At 45.5% G+C, this 20606-nt stretch overlaps 1 protein-coding gene across 24 annotated transcripts in view; it reads left to right on the top strand.

The window, feature by feature from the left end:
• Positions 1-20606, top strand: part of LOC118380652 (GRB2-associated-binding protein 1-like) — a 98231-nt gene that overhangs the window by 51594 nt on the left and 26031 nt on the right. For 23 of the 24 annotated variants that reach the window (XM_052498093.1, XM_052498091.1, XM_052498088.1 and 20 more), the window contains exons 8-9: positions 14144-14675; positions 18236-18331. In XM_052498093.1, coding sequence (XP_052354053.1) covers positions 14144-14675; positions 18236-18331 — 628 coding nt within the window. The remainder of the gene's footprint in view (positions 1-14143; positions 14676-18235; positions 18332-20606) is intronic. The other variant, XM_052498092.1, reaches the window with a different exon arrangement.

Raw genomic sequence — 20606 nt, 5'->3', positions numbered from 1 at the left:
ACTAATATAGACTAGGATACTATAATATATGTTACTAATATAGAGCAACAAAGAATTCATCAACTAGCTAGCTACTAGGATACTATAATATATGTTACTAATATAGACTAGGATACTATAATATATGTTACTAATATAGAGAAACAAAGAATTCATCAACTAGCTAGCTAGCTACGAGGATACTATAATATATGTTACTAATATAGACTAGGATACTATAATATATGTTACTAATATAGAGCAACAAAGAATTCATCAACTAGCTAGCTAGCTACGAGGATACTATAATATATGTTACTAATATAGACTAGGATACTATAATATATGTTACTAATATAGACTAGGATACTATAATATATGTTACTAATATAGAGCAACAAAGGGTTCATCAACTAGCTAGTTACTAGGATACTATAACATATGTTACTAATATAGAGCAACAAAGAATTCATCAACTAGCTAGCTAGCTACGAGGATACTATAATATATGTTACTAATATAGAGCAACAAAGGGTTCATCAACTAGCTAGCTACTAGGATACTATAACATATGTTACTAATATAGAGCAACAAAGAATTCATCAACTAGCTAGCTAGCTACGAGGATACTATAATATATGTTACTAATATAGAGCAACAAAGGGTTCATCAACTAGCTAGCTACTAGGATACTATAGTATATTTTACTAATATAGACCAACAAAGGGTTCATCAACTAGCTAGTTACTAGGATACTAAAAGATTTGCTCAGTGCGACAATAGCAGGCTTTTCGTTGAAGCTCAGTGTTAAATGAACATTTCCTTATCATCATAACTAAGCCAATATGACAACAACGTCGATGAGAATGTACCAATCACCTTGATTGGAGGTACACAACACACTCCCTGCTTCTCATCATGAGCCCGCCGGCTGTAACCGAGAGCCACATACCAGATGTTGAACAGGGTTGTTAGCATTCTGGGGGGAGTACATTTTTATCCCCGACCAAGCTGAATATCTAGGCATCGGACAAGTAGGAGACTACAGCTGAATATCTAGGCATCGGACAAGTAGGAGGCTACAGCTGAATATCTAGGCATCGGACAGGTAGAAGACTACAGCTGAATATCTAGGCATCGGACAAGTAGGAGACTACAGCTGAATATCTAGGCATCGGACAAGTAGGAGACTACAGCTGAATATCTAGGCCTCGGACAAGTAGGAGACTACAGCTGAATATCTAGGCATCGGACAAGTAGGAGACTACAGCTGAATATCTAGGCATCGGACAAGTAGGAGACTACAGCTGAATATCTAGGCATCGGACAAGTAGGAGACTACAGCTGAATATCTAGGCATCGGACAAGTAGGAGGCTACAGCTGAATATCTAGGCATCGGACAAGTAGGAAGCTACAGCTGAATATCTAGGGATCGGACAAGTAGGAGACTACAGCTGAATATCTAGGCATCGGACAAGTAGGAGACTACAGCTGAATATCTAGGCATCGGACAAGTAGGAGACTACAGCTGAATATCTAGGCATCGGACAAGTAGTAGGCTACAGCTGGATATCTAGGCATCGGACAAGTAGGAGACTACAGCTGAATATCTAGGCATCGGACAAGTAGGAGACTACAGCTGAATATCTAGGCATCGGACAAGTAGGAGACTACAGCTGAATATCTAGGCATCGGACAAGTAGGAGACTACAGCTGAATATCTAGGCATCGGACAAGTAGGAGAATACAGCTGAATATCTAGGGATCGGACAAGTAGGAGACTACAGCTGAATATCTAGGCATCGGACAAGTAGGAGACTACAGCTGAATATCTAGGCATCGGACAAGTAGGAAGCTACAGCTGAATATCTAGGCATCGGACAAGTAGGAGACTACAGCTGAATATCTAGGCATCGGACAAGTAGGAGGCTACAGCTGAATATCTAGGCATCGGACAAGTAGGAGACTACAGCTGAATATCTAGGCATCGGACAAGTAGGAGACTACAGCTGAATATCTAGGCATCGGACAAGTAGGAGACTACAGCTGAATATCTAGGCATCGGACAAGTAGGAGACTACAGCTGAATATCTAGGCATCGGACAAGTAGGAGAATACAGCTGAATATCTAGGCATCGGACAAGTAGGAGACTACAGCTGAATATCTAGGCATCGGACAAGTAGGAGACTACAGCTGAATATCTAGGCATCGGACAAGTAGGAGACTACAGCTGAATATCTAGGCATCGGACAAGTAGGAGACTACAGCTGAATATCTAGGCATCGGACAAGTAGGAGGCTACAGCTGAATATCTAGGCATCGGACAAGTAGGAGGCTACAGCTGAATATCTAGGCCTCGGACAAGTAGGAGACTACAGCTGAATATCTAGGCATCGGACAAGTAGGAGACTACAGCTGAATATCTAGGCATCGGACAAGTAGGAAGCTACAGCTGAATATCTAGACATCGGACAAGTAGGAGACTACAGCTGAATATCTAGGCATCGGACAAGTAGGAGGCTACAGCTGAATATCTAGGCATCGGACAAGTAGGAGACTACAGCTGAATATCTAGGGATCGGACAAGTAGGAGACTACAGCTGAATATCTAGGCATCGGACAAGTAGGAGACTACAGCTGAATATCTAGGCCTCGGACAAGTAGGAGACTACAGCTGAATATCTAGGCATCGGACAAGTAGGAGACTACAGCTGAATATCTAGGCATCGGACAAGTAGGAAGCTACAGCTGAATATCTAGACATCGGACAAGTAGGAGACTACAGCTGAATATCTAGGCATCGGACAAGTAGGAGACTACAGCTGAATATCTAGGCATCGGACAAGTAGGAGACTACAGCTGAATATAATAATAATATAATAATAATATATGCCATTTAGCAGACGCTTTTATCCAAAGCGACTTACAGTCATGTGTGCATACATTCTACGTATGGGTGGTCCCGGGAATCGAACCCACTACCCTGGCGTTACAAGCGCCATGCTCTACCAACTGAGCTACAGAAGGACCTCATATCTAGGCATCGGACAAGTAGGAGGCTACAGCTGAATATCTAGGCATCGGACAAGTAGGAGACTACAGCTGAATATCTAGGCATCGGACAAGTAGGAGACTACAGCTGAATATCTAGGCATCGGACAAGTAGGAGACTACAGCTGAATATCTAGGCATCGGACAAGTAGGAGACTACACCTGAATATCTAGGCATCGGACAAGTAGGAGACTACAGCTGAATATCTAGGCATCGGACAAGTAGGAAGCTACAGCTGAATATCTAGACATCGGACAAGTAGGAGACTACAGCTGAATATCTAGGCATCGGACAAGTAGGAGACTACAGCTGAATATCTAGGCATCGGACAAGTAGGAGACTACAGCTGAATATAATAATAATATAATAATAATATATGCCATTTAGCAGACGCTTTTATCCAAAGCGACTTACAGTCATGTGTGCATACATTCTACGTATGGGTGGTCCCGGGAATCGAACCCACTACCCTGGCGTTACAAGCGCCATGCTCTACCAACTGAGCTACAGAAGGACCTCATATCTAGGCATCGGACAAGTAGGAGGCTACAGGTGAATATCTAGGCATCGGACAAGTAGGAGACTACAGCTGAATATCTAGGCATCGGACAAGTAGGAGACTACAGCTGAATATCTAGGCATCGGACAAGTAGGAGACTACAGCTGAATATCTAGGCATCGGACAAGTAGGAGACTACAGCTGAATATCTAGGCATCGGACAAGTAGGAGACTACAGCTGAATATCTAGGCATCGGACAAGTAGGAGACTACAGCTGAATATCTAGGCATCGGACAAGTAGGAGACTACAGCTGAATATCTAGGCCTCGGACAAGTAGGAGACTACAGCTGAATATCTAGGCATCGGACAAGTAGGAGACTACAGCTGAATATCTAGGCATCGGACAAGTAGGAGACTACAGCTGAATATCTAGGCATCGGACAAGTAGGAGGCTACAGCTGAATATCTAGAAGACTACAGCTGAATATCTAGGCATCGGACAAGTAGGAGACTACAGCTGAATATCGGACAAGTAGGAGACTACAGCTGAATATCTAGGCATCGGACAAGTAGGAGACTACAGCTGAATATCTAGGCATCGGACAAGTAGGAGACTACAGCTGAATATCTAGGCATCGGACAAGTAGGAGACTACAGCTGAATATCTAGGCATCGGACAAGTAGGAGACTACAGCTGAATATCTAGGCATCGGACAAGTAGGAGACTACAGCTGAATATCTAGGCATCGGACAAGTAGGAGACTACAGCTGAATATCTAGGCATCGGACAAGTAGGAGGCTACAGCTGAATATCTAGGCATCGGACAAGTAGGAGACTACAGCTGAATATCTAGGCATCGGACAAGTAGGAGACTACAGCTGAATATCTAGGCATCGGACAAGTAGGAGACTACAGCTGAATATCTAGGCATCGGACAAGTAGGAGGCTACAGCTGAATATCTAGGCATCGGACAAGTAGGAGACTACAGCTGAATATCTAGGCATCGGACAAGTAGGAGGCTACAGCTGAATATCTAGGCATCGGACAAGTAGGAGACTACAGCTGAATATCTAGGCATCGGACAAGTAGGAGACTACAGCTGAATATCTAGGCATCGGACAAGTAGGAGACTACAGCTGAATATCTAGGCATCGGACAAGTAGGAGACTACAGCTGAATATCTAGGCATCGGACAAGTAGGAGACTACAGCTGAATATCTAGGCATCGGACAAGTAGGAGACTACAGCTGAATATCTAGGCATCGGACAAGTAGGAGGCTACAGCTGAATATCTAGGCATCGGACAAGTAGGAGACTACAGCTGAATATCTAGGCATCGGACAAGTAGGAGACTACAGCTGAATATCGGACAAGTAGGAGACTACAGCTGAATATCTAGGCATCGGACAAGTAGGAGGCTACAGCTGAATATCTAGGCATCGGACAAGTAGGAGGCTACAGCTGAATATCTAGGCATCGGACAAGTAGGAGGCTACAGCTGAATATCTAGGCATCGGACAAGACTACAGCTGAATATCTAGGCATCGGACAAGTAGGAGGCTACAGCTGAATATCTAGGCATCGGACAAGTAGGAGACTACAGCTGAATATCTAGGCATCGGACAAGTAGGAGGCTACAGCTGAATATCTAGGCATCGGACAAGTAGGAGGCTACAGCTGAATATCTAGGCATCGGACAAGTAGGAGGCTACAGCTGAATATCTAGGCATCGGACAAGTAGGAGACTACAGCTGAATATCTAGGCATCGGACAAGTAGGAGACTACAGCTGAATATCTAGGCATCGGACAAGTAGGAGACTACAGCTGAATATCTAGGCATCGGACAAGTAGGAGGCTACAGCTGAATATCTAGGCATCGGACAAGTAGGAGACTACAGCTGAATATCTAGGCATCGGACAAGTAGGAGACTACAGCTGAATATCTAGGCATCGGACAAGTAGGAGACTACAGCTGAATATCTAGGCATCGGACAAGTAGGAGGCTACAGCTGAATATCTAGGCATCGGACAAGTAGGAGGCTACAGCTGAATATCTAGGCATCGGACAAGTAGGAGGCTACAGCTGAATATCTAGGCAACAAGTAGACTACAGCTGAATATCTAGGCATCGGACAAGTAGGAGACTACAGCTGAATATCTAGGCATCGGACAAGTAGGAGACTACAGCTGAATATCTAGGCATCGGACAAGTAGGAGGCTACAGCTGAATATCTAGGCATCGGACAAGTAGGAGAATACAGCTGAATATCTAGGCATCGGACAAGTAGGAGGCTACAGCTGAATATCTAGGCATCGGACAAGTAGGAGGCTACAGCTGAATATCTAGGCATCGGACAAGTAGGAGACTACAGCTGAATATCTAGGCATCGGACAAGTAGGAGGCTACAGCTGAATATCTAGGCATCGGACAAGTAGGAGGCTACAGCTGAATATCTAGGCATCGGACAAGTAGGAGGCTACAGCTGAATATCTAGGCATCGGACAAGTAGGAGGCTACAGCTGAATATCTAGGCATCGGACAAGTAGGAGACTACAGCTGAATATCTAGGCATCGGACAAGTAGGAGGCTACAGCTGAATATCGGACAAGTAGGAGGCTACAGCTAAAGGTTCTCCAATGTGGACAGCCAAATAACCCTTTTAGGTTCCAGATAGCACCTTTTCTTCTAAGATTGTAGCTAGCTAAATGGTGGAATTCAAGTTGAGGTTAATCAAAAATGCTCAAATATATTTTGATTAGCTATGTAGCTAGCATCAGTCAGCTGAAATCTAGCTAGCTAACGAACAGGCATAGAATGGTAGATATCTATATTTGGTTATGAATGGTTTTTATACAAATTACTTCAGCCATTAGCTAGTTAGCTAGGGCCAGACAACAACAGCTGACCTCGACACAGAAGCTAGCTTACGTTAGCTCTCGTTCCAAATGCCGTTCCTACATTTTTGTTCTCTCCACAAAACTAACACCAAACTTTGGGCAAATTGTCACGCTGTTACCTTACAATACATGCAATAGGCTTTTGCAATACTAGCTAGCTACTTCATAGTCCAGGCTACGGTAAGAGCTAACCACAGGTGTGAGCAATCTACAAAGTACACTCCAACTGTTGTGATTAGAATGCTTATTTAGAATTGACGCAACAGTTAGCATTTGAGCTAGACACACCTTTTTTCACAGTCGCCATTTTGGACAAACACAGTCGCCATTTTGAACAAACACGGTCCACTCTGAGCCATTCAGTGTTGTTGTTTATGTATGTAGCTAGTGAGCTAAGCTGTAGCATTTAACAATGTCTTTCAAAAGAAGCCAACTCACAAATTCTGGATATTTTTTTTTTTACAATTCTGACAATGAGTCTGAGTATGAAAGTTGGAAATCAGATTCTGACAGTGACAGAGAGGAGCTGCCCCGAAGCTTATAGCCATTTGAGAACCCTGAATCTGAGGACCCTTTGCCCACCGACGAAGTCCCAGGTCCCTTTGAAGATGCTGGTGGTGATGGAGGCAGCCCGACAGTGGATGAAGTACGGGAGGTCTGTGGTAGCTGGAAGGCCGCCAGCCATTTCACCCCTCCTGGCCCTGCAGTTTGCTTTGACGAGTCCCAGTAGGGATTGCAACGCCCCTTGCCATTTCCCTCTGAGGCAGAGTGCTTCAATCTGTCTCTGACAGAGGAGTTGGTGGGAGACATAGTGGAGGAGACCAATCACTATGCCTTGGAGCTACAGGAGAAGAGAGAGCCAGGAGTAGGGGGGGGGGAAACTACAATTAGTGAAATGTATACCTTCCTGGTGACAGTCCTTCTCATGGGGATAGTAAAGAAGAACTTCCTGAGAGAATACCGGAGCACAGATGCTATGTTTGCAACTCCCTTCTTAGCCACCTCGTCAACAAGGCTTGACTGCCTAAATGACCCGTTACTCAAAATAAGAAATGTTCTTAACAGCCTGACATCAGCATTTGATCGGGTCTTATGTATTGATGAGTCTCTGATGTCCGTCAGTATATTCCCTCCAAAAAAGGCATAGGTTTTGGGGTCAAGGTCTTTGTCATGTGCTGGCCCTAGGACCATGCCCCAGGACTACCTGACATGATGACTCCTTGCTGTCCCCAGTCCACCTGGCCATGCTGCTGCTCCAGTTTCAACTGTTCTGCCTTATTATTATTCGACCATGCTGGTCATTTATGAACATTTGAACATCTTGGCCATGTTCTGGTATAATCTCCACCCGGCACAGCCAGAAGAGGACTGGCCACCCCACATAGCCTGGTTCCTCTCTAGGTTTCTTCCTAAGTTTTGGCCTTTCTAGGGAGTTTTTCCTAGCCACCGTGCTTCTACACCTGCATTGCTTGCTGTTTGGGGTTTTAGGCTGGGTTTCTGTACAGCACTTTGAGATATCAGCTGATGTACGAAGGGCTATATAAATACATTTGATTTGATTTGATGTGCGACGTGAAGACAGGATTTGTCCGGGACATTATAGTCTACACAGCGTCCACCACTGACATCCAACATTATGAGGGGCTTGGGGTGTCCGGGCCCGTGGTGATGACCATGCTGACTCCTCATCTCAGCAAGGGACACACTCTGTATGTGTGGACAATTGGTGCAAAAGTCCCACACTCTTCCAGCATCTGCTCTCCAACAGTCCAGTCGAAACAGGAAGGGGATGTCGGAAGCAGGAACAGGAAGATGCAGAAGGGGAGGGGGAGTTCAAGGAGAACGGTCAACAGCTGGCAGTAAAGTGGCATGACAATGAGACGTCCATGTCCTCTCCACTGTCCATACAGCAACCATGTCCTCTCCACTGTCCATACAGCAACCATGTCCTCTCCACTGTCCATACAGCAACCATGTCCTCTCCACTGTCCATACAGCAACCTTGTCCTCTCCACTGTCCATACAGCAACCATGTCCTCTCCACTGTCCATACAGCAACCATGTCCTCTCCACTGTCTATACAGCAACAATGTCCTCTCCACTGTCCATACAGCAACCATGTCCTCTCTACTGTCCATACAGCAACCATGTCCTCTCCACTGTCCATCTCCCAACCATGTCCTCTCCACTGTCCATACAGCAACCATGTCCTCTCTACTGTCTATACAGCAACCATGTCCTCTCCACTGTCCATACAGCAACCATGTCCTCTCCACTGTCCATACAGCAACCATGTCCTCTCCACTGTCCATACAGCAACCATGTCCTCTCCACTGTCCATACAGCAACCATGTCCTCTCCATTGTCCATACAGCAACCATGTCCTCTCCACTGTCCATACAGCAACCATGTCCTCTCCACTGTCCATACAGCAGCCATGTCCTCTCCACTGTCCATACAGCAGCCATGTCCCACTCTCCACTGTCCATACAGCAACCATGTCCTCTCCACTGTCCATACAGCAACCATGTCCTCTCCACTGTCCATACAGCAACCATGTCCTCTCCACTGTCCATACAGCAGCCATGTCCTCTCCACTGTCCATACAGCAGCCATGTCCTCTCCACTGTCCATACAGCAACCATGTCCTCTCCACTGTCCATACAGCAACCATGTCCTCTCCACTGTCCATATAGCAGCCACTCCACTCACCCCATGTCTCTCCACTGTCCATCAGCACCCTCTCCACTCCCTCACCCTCTCCACTGTCCATCATCACCCTCTCCACTCCCAGCAACATCATCCTACCCCATGTCTCCCACTCCATCACCCTCTCCCACTCCCTCATCACTGTCCTACAGCCCATGTCTCCCTCATCACCCTCTCCACTGTCCATCACCCATGTCCACTCCCTCATCACCCATGTCCTCTCCACTCATCACCCATCTCCACTCCACTGTCCATCAGCATCCTACCCACTCCCATCATCACCCTCTCCACTGTCCATACCTCATCATCCTACCCACTCCCTCATCACCCTCTCCCACTGTCCTCACCCTCTCCCACTCCCTCCACATCACCCTCTCCACTGTCCATCATCACCCTCTCCACTGTCCCAGCATCATCCTACTCCACTGTCCATCATCCTACCACTGTCCATATATCCACTCCCTCATCACCCTCTCCACTCCCTCATCACCGTTAGAGATATTTGGAACTCAGGCGTGAAAAGGTTCATTCAAAAGTGTGCTGATCAACAGTGCCAAACGAACAGCCATGTCACCGTCTTGATTGTATTTACAGCACCCAGCACCCATCTAGCTGGACTGGCCCTTGTGTTCCATATTTGTCAATAACTCGGCCATTCCAGTGGCTAATGCCCCCATACCAGATTATATATAATGTATAGAATAGATAACTCTGCAACACTCTGCAACACTCTAGAGACAAGCTTTAAAAGGCACGAGAAAGACAAAGCTCTAGGATACATGGGGACATCTTTATTTACATTTGAGTTGCTCTGCAGAGACTCTTTTGCCAGAGAGACTTACAGTGAAGTGCGTACGCGTTCGCACCGATCCCTGTGGGAATCGAACCCACAACTCTGCCATCGAAAACCACCGTACTCTACCGACTAAAGCCAGTCTTTGTGGTTCATTTTATACGACCTTGAAAAGTCAATGACTTTAAAAAAATATATATTTTCTTTCACTTTGCTTTCAATGGGAATTGAGTCATACTGTATTTTACAATGTAAAACTGTTGCAATTAATTGAGCTTCTCCTTCCGTCTGAAAACTGCAGACAACTACTTTTTTGACCGTTCTAAATTTTACAAGTACCTAAAATAAACATTTCAAAATGTATTTTAGCTATTAGAGGGCAGCAGCCAGCAGACCGGGATTCAAACCAGCAACCCTTGGCAGTTATGTAAGCACACCAGCTGTGCCATTAAGACACAGACGTCTTGGCAGAGGACAAATTAAAGGTTTACAAATGAACAATTACATACGTTGAGTGGCGAATTTTTTTTTAAAAACAGGCTTTGCATGTGGAAATGTTATCTGTGGCACCTTTAAGATACGATACACCTTCTGGTGTAATTAAAAACATCAAACTACGTTTTAAGTGAGAAGTAGGGGTCTGAAGCAGGAAAAGAAAGGAGATTCCTACGAGCACCACAATGTCTACTTCGTCAACGCTCTGCCAAGATTTTCCAGCACACAGCTTTGACCTACGACAGTAGCTATGTTGGTCTATTGTATATGTGCAGGCAGGTTGCTTCGGATTCAAACCTTCTAAAACAGCCTAATTCCTACTCTTCAGAGGAAAATTTACAGTGCCCCCCTCGCCACCAGACACACACACTTTTTACACATTTTATTGTGTTACAGCCTGAATTTAAATTTGATTCAATTGAGATTTTGGGTCACTGACCTACACATAATAATTCATGTTTACAAATGAATTAAATATGAAAAGCTGAAATGTCTTGAGTCAATAAGTATTCAACCCCTTTGTTACGGCCTAAATAAGTTCAGGAGTAAAAATTTGCAAAACAAGTTGCATGGACTCACTCTGTGGTCAATAATAGTGTTTGACATGATGACTACCTCATCTCTGTACCCCACACATACAATTATCTGTAAGGTCCCTCAGTCGAGCAGGGAATTTCAAACACAGATTCAACCACAAAGACCAGGGAGGTTTTCCACAGCCTCACAAAGAAGGGCCCCTATTGGTAGATAGCAGACATTGAATATCCCTTTGAGCATGGGGAAGTTATTAATTACACTTTGGATGGTGTATCAATACACCCAGTCACTACAAAGTTTCAGGTGTCCTTCCTAACTCAGTTGCCAGAGAGGAAGGAAACTGCTCAGGGATTTCACCATGAGGCCAATGGTGACTTTAAAACAGTTACAGAGTTTAATGGCTGTGATAGGAGAAAACTGAGGATGGATCAACAACATTGTAGTTACTCCACAATACTAACCTAAATGACAGAGGGAAAAGAAGGAAGCCTGTATAAAAATAATAATAATAAATAATATATAAATAATAAAAAATATTCCAAAACATGCATCCTGTTTACTAACCTTTTCTTTTTTTTCTTTTCACCCATTTTCATTCTAATTGGTAGTTACAGTCTCATGGCTGCACGGACGGACTCGGGAGAGGCGCCGCCCCATGGGTCTCCCGGGCAGCTGCGACAGTGCCTGGACTTGAACCAGGTTCTCTAGTGGAACAACTGCAATGCAGTGTCTTAGACCACTGTGCCACTCGGGAGGCACACAATACAAACCTAAATGATTTAATGACAGGGAAGCCTGTAAAGAATATTAAATATTACAAAACATGCATCCTGTTTTCAATAAGGCACTAAACTAAAACCGCAAAACATGCTTCCTGTTTTCAACAAGGCACTAAACTAAAACCGCAAAACACGCATCCTGTTTTCAACAAGGCACTAAACTAAAACCGCAAAACACGCATCCTGTTTTCAACAAGGCACTAAACTAAAACCGCAAAACATGCATCCTGTTTTCAATAAGGCACTAAACTAAAACCGCAAAACACGCATCCTGTTTTCAACAAGGCACTAAACTAAAACCGCAAAACACGCATCCTGTTTTCAACAAGGCACTAAACTAAAACCGCAAAACACGCATCCTGTTTTCAACAAGGCACTAAACTAAAACCGCAAAACACGCATCCTGTTTTCAACAAGGCACTAAACTAAAACCGCAAAACATGCATCCTGTTTTCAACAAGGCACTAAACTAAAACCGCAAAACACGCATCCTGTTTTCAACAAGGCACTAAACTAAAACCGCAAAACATGCTTCCTGTTTTCAACAAGGCACTAAACTAAAACCGCAAAACATGTGGCAAAGAAATGAACTTTATGTCCTGAATACAAAGTGTTATGTTTGGGGCAAATCCAACACATCACTGGGTACCACTCTTCATATTTTTCAAGCATGATGGTGGCTGCATCCTGTCATGGGTATGTATGCTTGTCATCGGCAATATGTTTTTTTAGGATAAAAATAAACGGAATATAGCTAATACAATACAAAGTGTTATGTTTGGGGCAAATCCAACACAACACATCACTGAGTAAAACTCTCCATATGTACATGCATGGTGGTGGCTGCATCATGTTATGGGTATGCTTGACATTGGCAAAGACTGGGGAGTTTTTCAGGATAAAAAAATAAACGGAACGGCGTTAAGCACAGGCGAAATCCTAGAGGAAAACCTGGTGCTGTCTACTTTCAAACAAACATGGAGACAAATTCACCTTTCAGCAGGACAATAACCTAAAACACAAGGCCACATCTACACTGGGAGATGAATTCACCTTTCAGCAGGTCAATAACCTAAAACACAAGACCACATCTACACTGGAGTTGCTTACCAAGATTGAATATTCATGAGTGGCCTAGCTACAGTTTTGCCATAGATTTTCAAGCCACTGTAAGTCAAGACAAGAAAAAATGGCTGTCTAGCAATGATCAACAACCAACTTGACAGATCTTGAAGAATGTTTTCAGGAATAATGTGGAAATATTGTACAATCCAAGTGTGCAAAGCTCTTAAAGACTTATTACCCAGAAAGACTCGTTAATCGTTACCAAAGGTGATTCTAACATGTGTTGTCAAACTCAGGGGTTTGAATGCTTATGAAATGTGAATATTTCATCCATTAATTTTCAATACATTTACAAACGTTTCTAAAAACATGTTTTCACTTTGTCATTATTATAGATAAGATAAAAGAGGTATACTTTCTGAAAGCACTGTCTGTATATATATATATATAGATATATATAGATATATAGATATAGATATATATAGATAGATAGATATATACACTATCGTTCAAAAGTTTGGGGTCATTTATAAATGTCTTTGTTTTTGAAAGAAAAGCTTTTTTTTTGTCCATTAAAATAACATAAAATTGATCAGAAATACAGTGTAGACATTGTTAATGTTGTTAATGACTATTGTAGCTGGAAATGGCTGATTTTTAATGGAATATCTACATAGGCGTACAGAGGCCCATTATCAGCAACCATCACTCCTGTGTTTCCAATGGCACGTTGTGTTAGCTAATCCAAGTTTATCATTTTAAAAGGCTAATTGATCATTATAAAACCCTTTTGTAATTATGTTAGCACAGCTGAAAACTGTTCTGATTAAAGAAGCAATACAACTGGCCTTCATTAGACTAGTTGAGTATCTGGAGCATCAGCATTTGTGGGTTCGATTACAGGCTAAAAATGTCCAGAAACAAAGCATTTTCTTCTGAAACTCGTCGGTCTTTTCATTCTGAGAAATGAAGGATATTCCGTGCGAGAAATTGCCAAGAAATTGAAGATCTGGTACAACGCTCGGGAGCCCTAGGTATTGTGGTGCTGGAAAACCTCGGTAGAGCATTGTGGTGCTGGAAAACCTTGGTAGAGCATTGTGGGTGGAATAGACATTGTGGTGCTTACGAGAATCTTCTTTAGTTTTCAGCTTCAGACCAATGCCTACTTCTCACTTAAAATAGTTCACCTTTCTCATCTGTCTTTCTCTCTCCCCCTCTCTCTCTGCCCCACCCCGCCCCTCTCCCCCCCCCCTCTCTCTCCCCCTCTCTCTCTGCCCCACCCCGCCCCTCTCCCCCCTCTCTCTCTCCCCCTCTCTCTCTGCCCCCCCAGATTAATAAAGGCATGGTACCATTAGGTGGAATGGGAGAGGGAGATATCGATGAGAACTATGTTCCCATGAACTCTACCGACACCTCCCTCGTCTCCCTACCTCCTCCCTCCTTCCCCAACCCCACCTCCCTACCTCTTCCCTCCTTCCCCGACCCCACCTCCCTCGTCTCCCTACCTCCTCCCTCCTTCCCCGACCCCACTTCCCTCGTCTCCCTACCTCCCCCCTCCTTCCCCGACCCCACCTCCCTCGTCTCCCTACCTCCTCCCTCCTTCCCCGACCCCACTTCCCTCGTCTCCCTACCTCCCCACTCCTTCCCCGACCCCACCTCCCAGGACCCTAACTATGTCACTATGACCCCATGCCCTGGAGAATTGCCTTCTCTGGGGAGACAGGTACCCCCGCCTGCACACCTGGGGTTCCGCTCCTCCCCCCACAACCCCCACACACGCCCATCTCGCAGACACACCACCGGGGGAGGAGCGGGAGACACCCAACCACCACCCATTCACCGCAACCTCAAACCCCGGAAAGGTAAGTGTTTATGTATGGAAGGGTGTCCATGTCTGCTTACCATCATGTGTTTATGCACAGCATATGCAGCAGCCAGTGGCTGATAGTCTGCTGTACAGGCTGTTAGTCTGCTGTACAGGCCGTTAGTCTGCTGTACAGGCCGTTAGTCTGCTGTACAGGCTGATAGTCTGCTGTACAGGCTGATAGTCTGCTCTGCTGTACAGGCTGATAGTCTGCTGTACAGGCTGATAGTCTGCTGTACAGGCTGTTAGTCTGCTGTACAGGTTGTTAGTCTGCTGTACAGGCTGATAGTCTGCTGTACAGGCTGTTAGTCTGCTGTACAGGCTGTTAGTCTGCTGTACAGGCTGATAGTCTGCTGTACAGGCTGATAGTCTGCTGTACAGGCTGATAGTCTGCTGCTGTACAGATAGTCAGCTGTTGAGTCTGCTGTACAGGCTGTTAGTCTGCTGTACAGGCTGTTAGTCTGCTGTACAGGCTGATAGTCTGCTGTACAGGCTGTTAGTCTGCTGTACAGGCTGTTAGTCTGCTCTGCTGTACAGGCTGTTAGTCTGCTGTACAGGCTGATAGTCTGCTGTACAGGCTGATAGTCTACTGTGCTGTACAGGCTGTTAGTCTGCTGTACAGGCTGTTAGTCTGCTGTACAGGCTGATAGTCTGCTCTGCTGTACAGGCTGATAGTCTGCTGTACAGGCTGTTAGTCTGCTGTACAGGCTGTTAGTCTGCTGTACAGGCTGATAGTCTGCTGTACAGGCTGTTAGTCTGCTGTACAGGCTGTTAGTCTGCTGTACAGGCTGTTAGTCTGCTGTACAGGCTGATAGTCTGCTGTACAGGCTGATAGTCTGTTAGGCTGATAGTCTGCTCTGCTGTACAGGCTGATAGTCTGCTGTACAGGCTGTTAGTCTGCTGTACAGGCTGATAGTCTGCTGTACAGGCTGTTAGTCTGCTGTACAGGCTGTTAGTCTGCTGTACATGCTGTTAGTCTGCTGTACAGGCTGATAGTCTGCTGTACAGGCTGTTAGTCTGCTGTACAGGCTGTTAGTCTGCTCTGCTGTACAGGCTGTTAGTCTGCTTTACAGGCTGTTAGTCTGCTGTACAGGCTGTTAGTCTGCTCTGCTGTACAGGCTGTTAGTCTGCTGTACAGGCTGATAGTCTGCTGTACAGGCTGATAGTCTGCTGTACAGGCTGATAGTCTGCTCTGCTGTACAGGCTGATAGTCAGCTGTACAGGCTGATAGTCTGCTGTACAGGCTGTTAGTCTGCTGTACAGGCTGTTAGTCTGCTGTACAGGCTGATAGTCTGCTGTACAGGCTGTTAGTCTGCTGTACAGGCTGTTAGTCTGCTCTGCTGTACAGGCTGTTAGTCTGCTGTACAGGCTGATAGTCTGCTGTACAGGCTGATAGTCTACTGTGCTGTACAGGCTGTTAGTCTGCTGTACAGGCTGTTAGTCTGCTGTACAGGCTGATAGTCTGCTCTGCTGTACAGGCTGATAGTCTGCTGTACAGGCTGTTAGTCTGCTGTACAGGCTGTTAGTCTGCTGTACAGGCTGATAGTCTGCTGTACAGGCTGTTAGTCTGCTGTACAGGCTGTTAGTCTGCTGTACAGGCTGTTAGTCTGCTGTACAGGCTGATAGTCTGCTGTACAGGCTGATAGTCTGCTGTACAGGCTGATAGTCTGCTCTGCTGTACAGGCTGATAGTCTGCTGTACAGGCTGTTAGTCTGCTGTACAGGCTGATAGTCTGCTGTACAGGCTGTTAGTCTGCTGTAAGGCTGTTAGTCTGCTGTACATGCTGTTAGTCTGCTGTACAGGCTGTTAGTCTGCTGTGCAGACTGTTAGTCTGCTGTACAGGCTGTTAGTCTGCTCTGCTGTACAGGCTGTTAGTCTGCTGTACAGACTGTTAGTCTGCTGTACAGGCTGTTAGTCTGCTCTGCTGTACAGGCTGATAGTCTGCTTTACAGGCTGTTAGTCTGCTGTACAGGCTGTTAGTCTGCTGTACAGGCTGTTAGTCTGCTGTACAGGCTGTTAGTCTGCTGTACAGGCTGTTAGTCTGCTGTACAGGCTGTTAGTCTGCTGTACAGGCTGATAGTCTGCTGTACAGGCTGTTAGTCTGCTGTACAGGCTGTTAGTCTGCTGTACAGGCTGTTAGTCTGCTCTGCTGTACAGGCTGTTAGTCTGCTGTACAGGCTGTTAGTCTGCTGTACAGGCTGATAGTCTGCTTTACAGGCTGTTAGTCTGCTTTACAGGCTGTTAGTCTGCTGTACAGGCTGTTAGTCTGCTGTACAGGCTGATAGTCTGCTGTACAGGCTGTTAGTCTGCTGTACAGGCTGATAGTCTGCTGTACAGGCTGTTAGTCTGCTGTACAGGCTGATAGTCTGCTGTACAGGCTGTTAGTCTGCTGTACAGGTTGTTAGTCTGCTGTACAGGCTGATAGTCTGCTGTACAGGCTGTTAGTCTGCTGTACAGGCTGTTAGTCTGCTGTACAGGCTGATAGTCTGCTGTACAGGCTGTTAGTCTGCTGTACAGGCTGATAGTCTGCTGTACAGACTGTTAGTCTGCTGTACAGGCTGTTAGTCTGCTCTGCTGTGCAGGCTGTTAGTCTGCTGTACAGGCTGTTAGTCTGCTCTGCTGTACAGGCTGTTAGTCTGCTGTACAGACTGTTAGTCTGCTGTACAGGCTGTTAGTCTGCTGTACAGGCTGATAGTCTGCTTTACAGGCTGTTAGTCTGCTGTACAGGCTGTTAGTCTGCTGTACAGGCTGTTAGTCTGCTGTACAGGCTGATAGTCTGCTGTACAGGCTGATAGTCTGCTGTACAGGCTGATAGTCTGCTGTACAGGCTGTTAGTCTGCTGTACAGGCTGTTAGTCTGCTGTACAGGCTGTTAGTCTGCTCTGCTGTACAGGCTGATAGTCTGCTTTACAGGCTGTTAGTCTGCTTTACAGGCTGTTAGTCTGCTGTACAGACTGTTAGTCTGCTGTACAGGCTGATAGTCTGCTTTACAGGCTGTTAGTCTGCTCTGCTGTACAGGCTGTTAGTCTGCTGTACAGGCTGTTAGTCTGCTCTGCTGTACAGGCTGTTAGTCTGCTGTACAGGCTGATAGTCTGCTGTACAGGCTGATAGTCTGCTTTACAGGCTGTTAGTCTGCTTTACAGGCTGTTAGTCTGCTGTACAGGCTGTTTGGACTGGTGTTGGTTTGGTCGTTCTCCATTTTGCTTTAAAGCTGTTCACTGCTTTGGGGTTCCTTGGTGTTTTCGTGCGAATCAACGTTGCTTTATTGTGCTGCTTCACAGCTGTAACCTACAGTCTTCCTCCTGGTCTGTTTGGTGGGAAGCCGTGTGTTTTCATGTCACTGTTGTCATTAGGCACTTCTGATCGTGATGGGTGTCGTGCTCTGGGGGTGATGTCATAGGGTCAAAGGTCATCTGTCCAGTGGTGTGGTGCTCGGGCTTCAACGGGCTGCTGCTGCTTCTATGTTTGTTTGATCTGGGTCTTATGTCTGACGGACACTGATGTGTACATGAAATCAAAATCTGTACATCTAGACATTGTTTTATGTTGAACGAATCAGGTTTCAGCCCCATGTCCCTCCACCCAAAACCCCTGGGCTTGGAGAGAACTGACTCACAGACTGTTGGAGAGTTCACAGGGGCAAGGAGACGTCGGGGTACGTACTAGCCACACGACACGGCTACAGCAGTGAGGAAATGTCAATTCATATGTAGTGGTGTTGTTGTACAGTGTTTGTGGGGACTTGTGTGTGTGTGTGTGTGTGTGTGTGTGTGTGTGTGTGTGTGTGTGTGTGTGTGTGTGTGTGTGTGTGTGTGTGTGTGTGTGTGTGTGTGTGTGTGTGTGTGTGTGTGTGTGTGTGTCCTTGGTCCTGCACTATGTCTATCCTTCTTCCTCTCTCTCTCCCTCTCTTCCTCCCTCTCTTCCTCCTTCTCCTTGGTCCTGCACTACGTCTGTCCTTCTTCCTCTCTCTCTCTCCCTCCCTCTCCCTCTCTTCCTCCCTCTTTCCCTCCCTCCCTCTCTTCCTCCTTCTCCTTGGTCCTGCCTATACTGCACTACGTCTATCCTTCTTCCTCTCTCTCTTCCTCTCTCTCCCTTCCTCTTCCTCTCTCCCTCTCTCCCTAGCAGGATTAATGTCCCTGAGTTAGCTAGCAGGACTAATGTCCCTGAGTTAGCTAGCAGGACTAATGTCCCTGAGTTAGCTAGTAGGACTAATGATCCTGAGTTAGCTAGCAGGATTAATGTCCCTGAGTTGAGCAGGACTAATGTCCCTGAGTTAGCTAGCAGGACTAATGTTCCTGGGTTAGCTAGCAGGACTAATGATCCTGAGTTAGCTAGCAGGATTAATGTTCCTGAGTTAGCTAGCAGGATTAATGTTCCTGAGTTAGCTAGCAGGATTAATGTTCCTGAGTTAGCTAGCAGGACTAATGATCCTGAGTTAGCTAGCAGGACTAATGATCCTGAGTTAGCTAGCAGGACTAATGATCCTGAGTTAGCTAGCAGGATTAATGTCCCTGAGTTAGCTAGCAGGACTAATGTCCCTGAGTTAGCTAGCAGGACTAATGTCCCTGAGTTAGCTAGTAGGACTACACTGGTGTTATTCAGTTAATCAAATTTTATTGGCCACATCCTGTACACTTGGCTAGCAGATGTTATTGTGAGTGTAGTGAAATGCTTATGCTTCTAGATCTGACAGTGCAGCAGTAACTAACAGGTAATATCTAACAAATTTCACAACAAAACCTAATACACACAAACTAGTAAAGAATGGGATGAAAATATATAAGTATAAAATATATGGATGAGCAGTGACAGAGCGGCTAAGATGCAATAGATAGTAAAGACTTGATATTGAAGGATACAGTATACAGTATATACAATGGGGAGAACAAGTATTTGATACACTGCCGATTTTGCAGGTTTTCCTACTTACAAAGCATGTAGAGGTCTGTAATTTTTAGTCCTGCTATTTTTATCAAAAATCCAGAAAATCACATTTGTATGATTTTTAAGTAATTAATTAGAATTTTATTGCATGTCATAAGTATTTGATACATCAGAGAAGCAGACCTTAATATTTGGTACAGAAACCTTTGTTTCCAATTACAGAGATCATACGTTTCCTGTAGTTCTTGACCATGCTTGTTCTCCCCACTGTACATATGAGATGAAAAAAGTGACTAGTGTTCCATTTATTAAAGTAGGTAGGCAGCCGCCTCTCTGTGCCAGCGGTGGCTGTTTAACAGTCTGATGGCCTTGAGATAGAAGCTGTTTTTTCAGTCTCTCGGTCCCAGCTTTGATGCACCTGTACTGACCTCGCCTTCTGGATGGAAGTGGGGTGAACAGGCAGTGGCTCGGGTGGTAATTGTCTTTAATTATATTTTTGGTCTTCCTGTGACATCGGGTGGTGTAGGTGTCCTGGAGGGCAGGTAGTTTGCCCCCGGTGATGCGTTGTGCAGGCCTCACTACCCTCTGGAGAGCCTTACGTTTGTGGGCGGAGCAGTTGCCGTACCAGGCGGTGATACAGCCTGACAGGATGCTCTCAGTTGTGCACCTGTAAAGGTTAGTGAGGGTTTTCAGTGACAAGCCACATTTTTTTCAGCCTCCTGAGGTTGAAGAGGAGCTGTTGCGCTGTTGCACCAGGCTGTCTGTGTGGGTGGACCATTTCAGTGTGTCGCTGATATGTACTCCGAGGAACTTAAAATGTTCCACCTTCTCTACTGCGGTCCTGTCGATGTGGATAAGAGGGGGGTGCTCCCTCTGCTGTTTCCTGAAGTCCACGATGATCTCTTTTGTTTTGTTGACGTTTGAGTGAGAGGTTATTTTCCTGACACCACACTCCGAGGGCCCTCACCTCCTCCCTGTAGGCCGCCTCGTCGTTGGTGGTAATCAAGCCTACCACTGTAGTGTCGTCTGCAAACTTGATGATTGAG

The sequence above is a fragment of the Oncorhynchus keta genome, chromosome 35, assembly GCF_023373465.1.
Source record: "Oncorhynchus keta strain PuntledgeMale-10-30-2019 chromosome 35, Oket_V2, whole genome shotgun sequence".
In the NCBI taxonomy this organism is placed as follows: Eukaryota; Metazoa; Chordata; class Actinopteri; order Salmoniformes; family Salmonidae; genus Oncorhynchus; species Oncorhynchus keta.
This window is presented reverse-complemented; position numbering and strand designations above follow the sequence as displayed.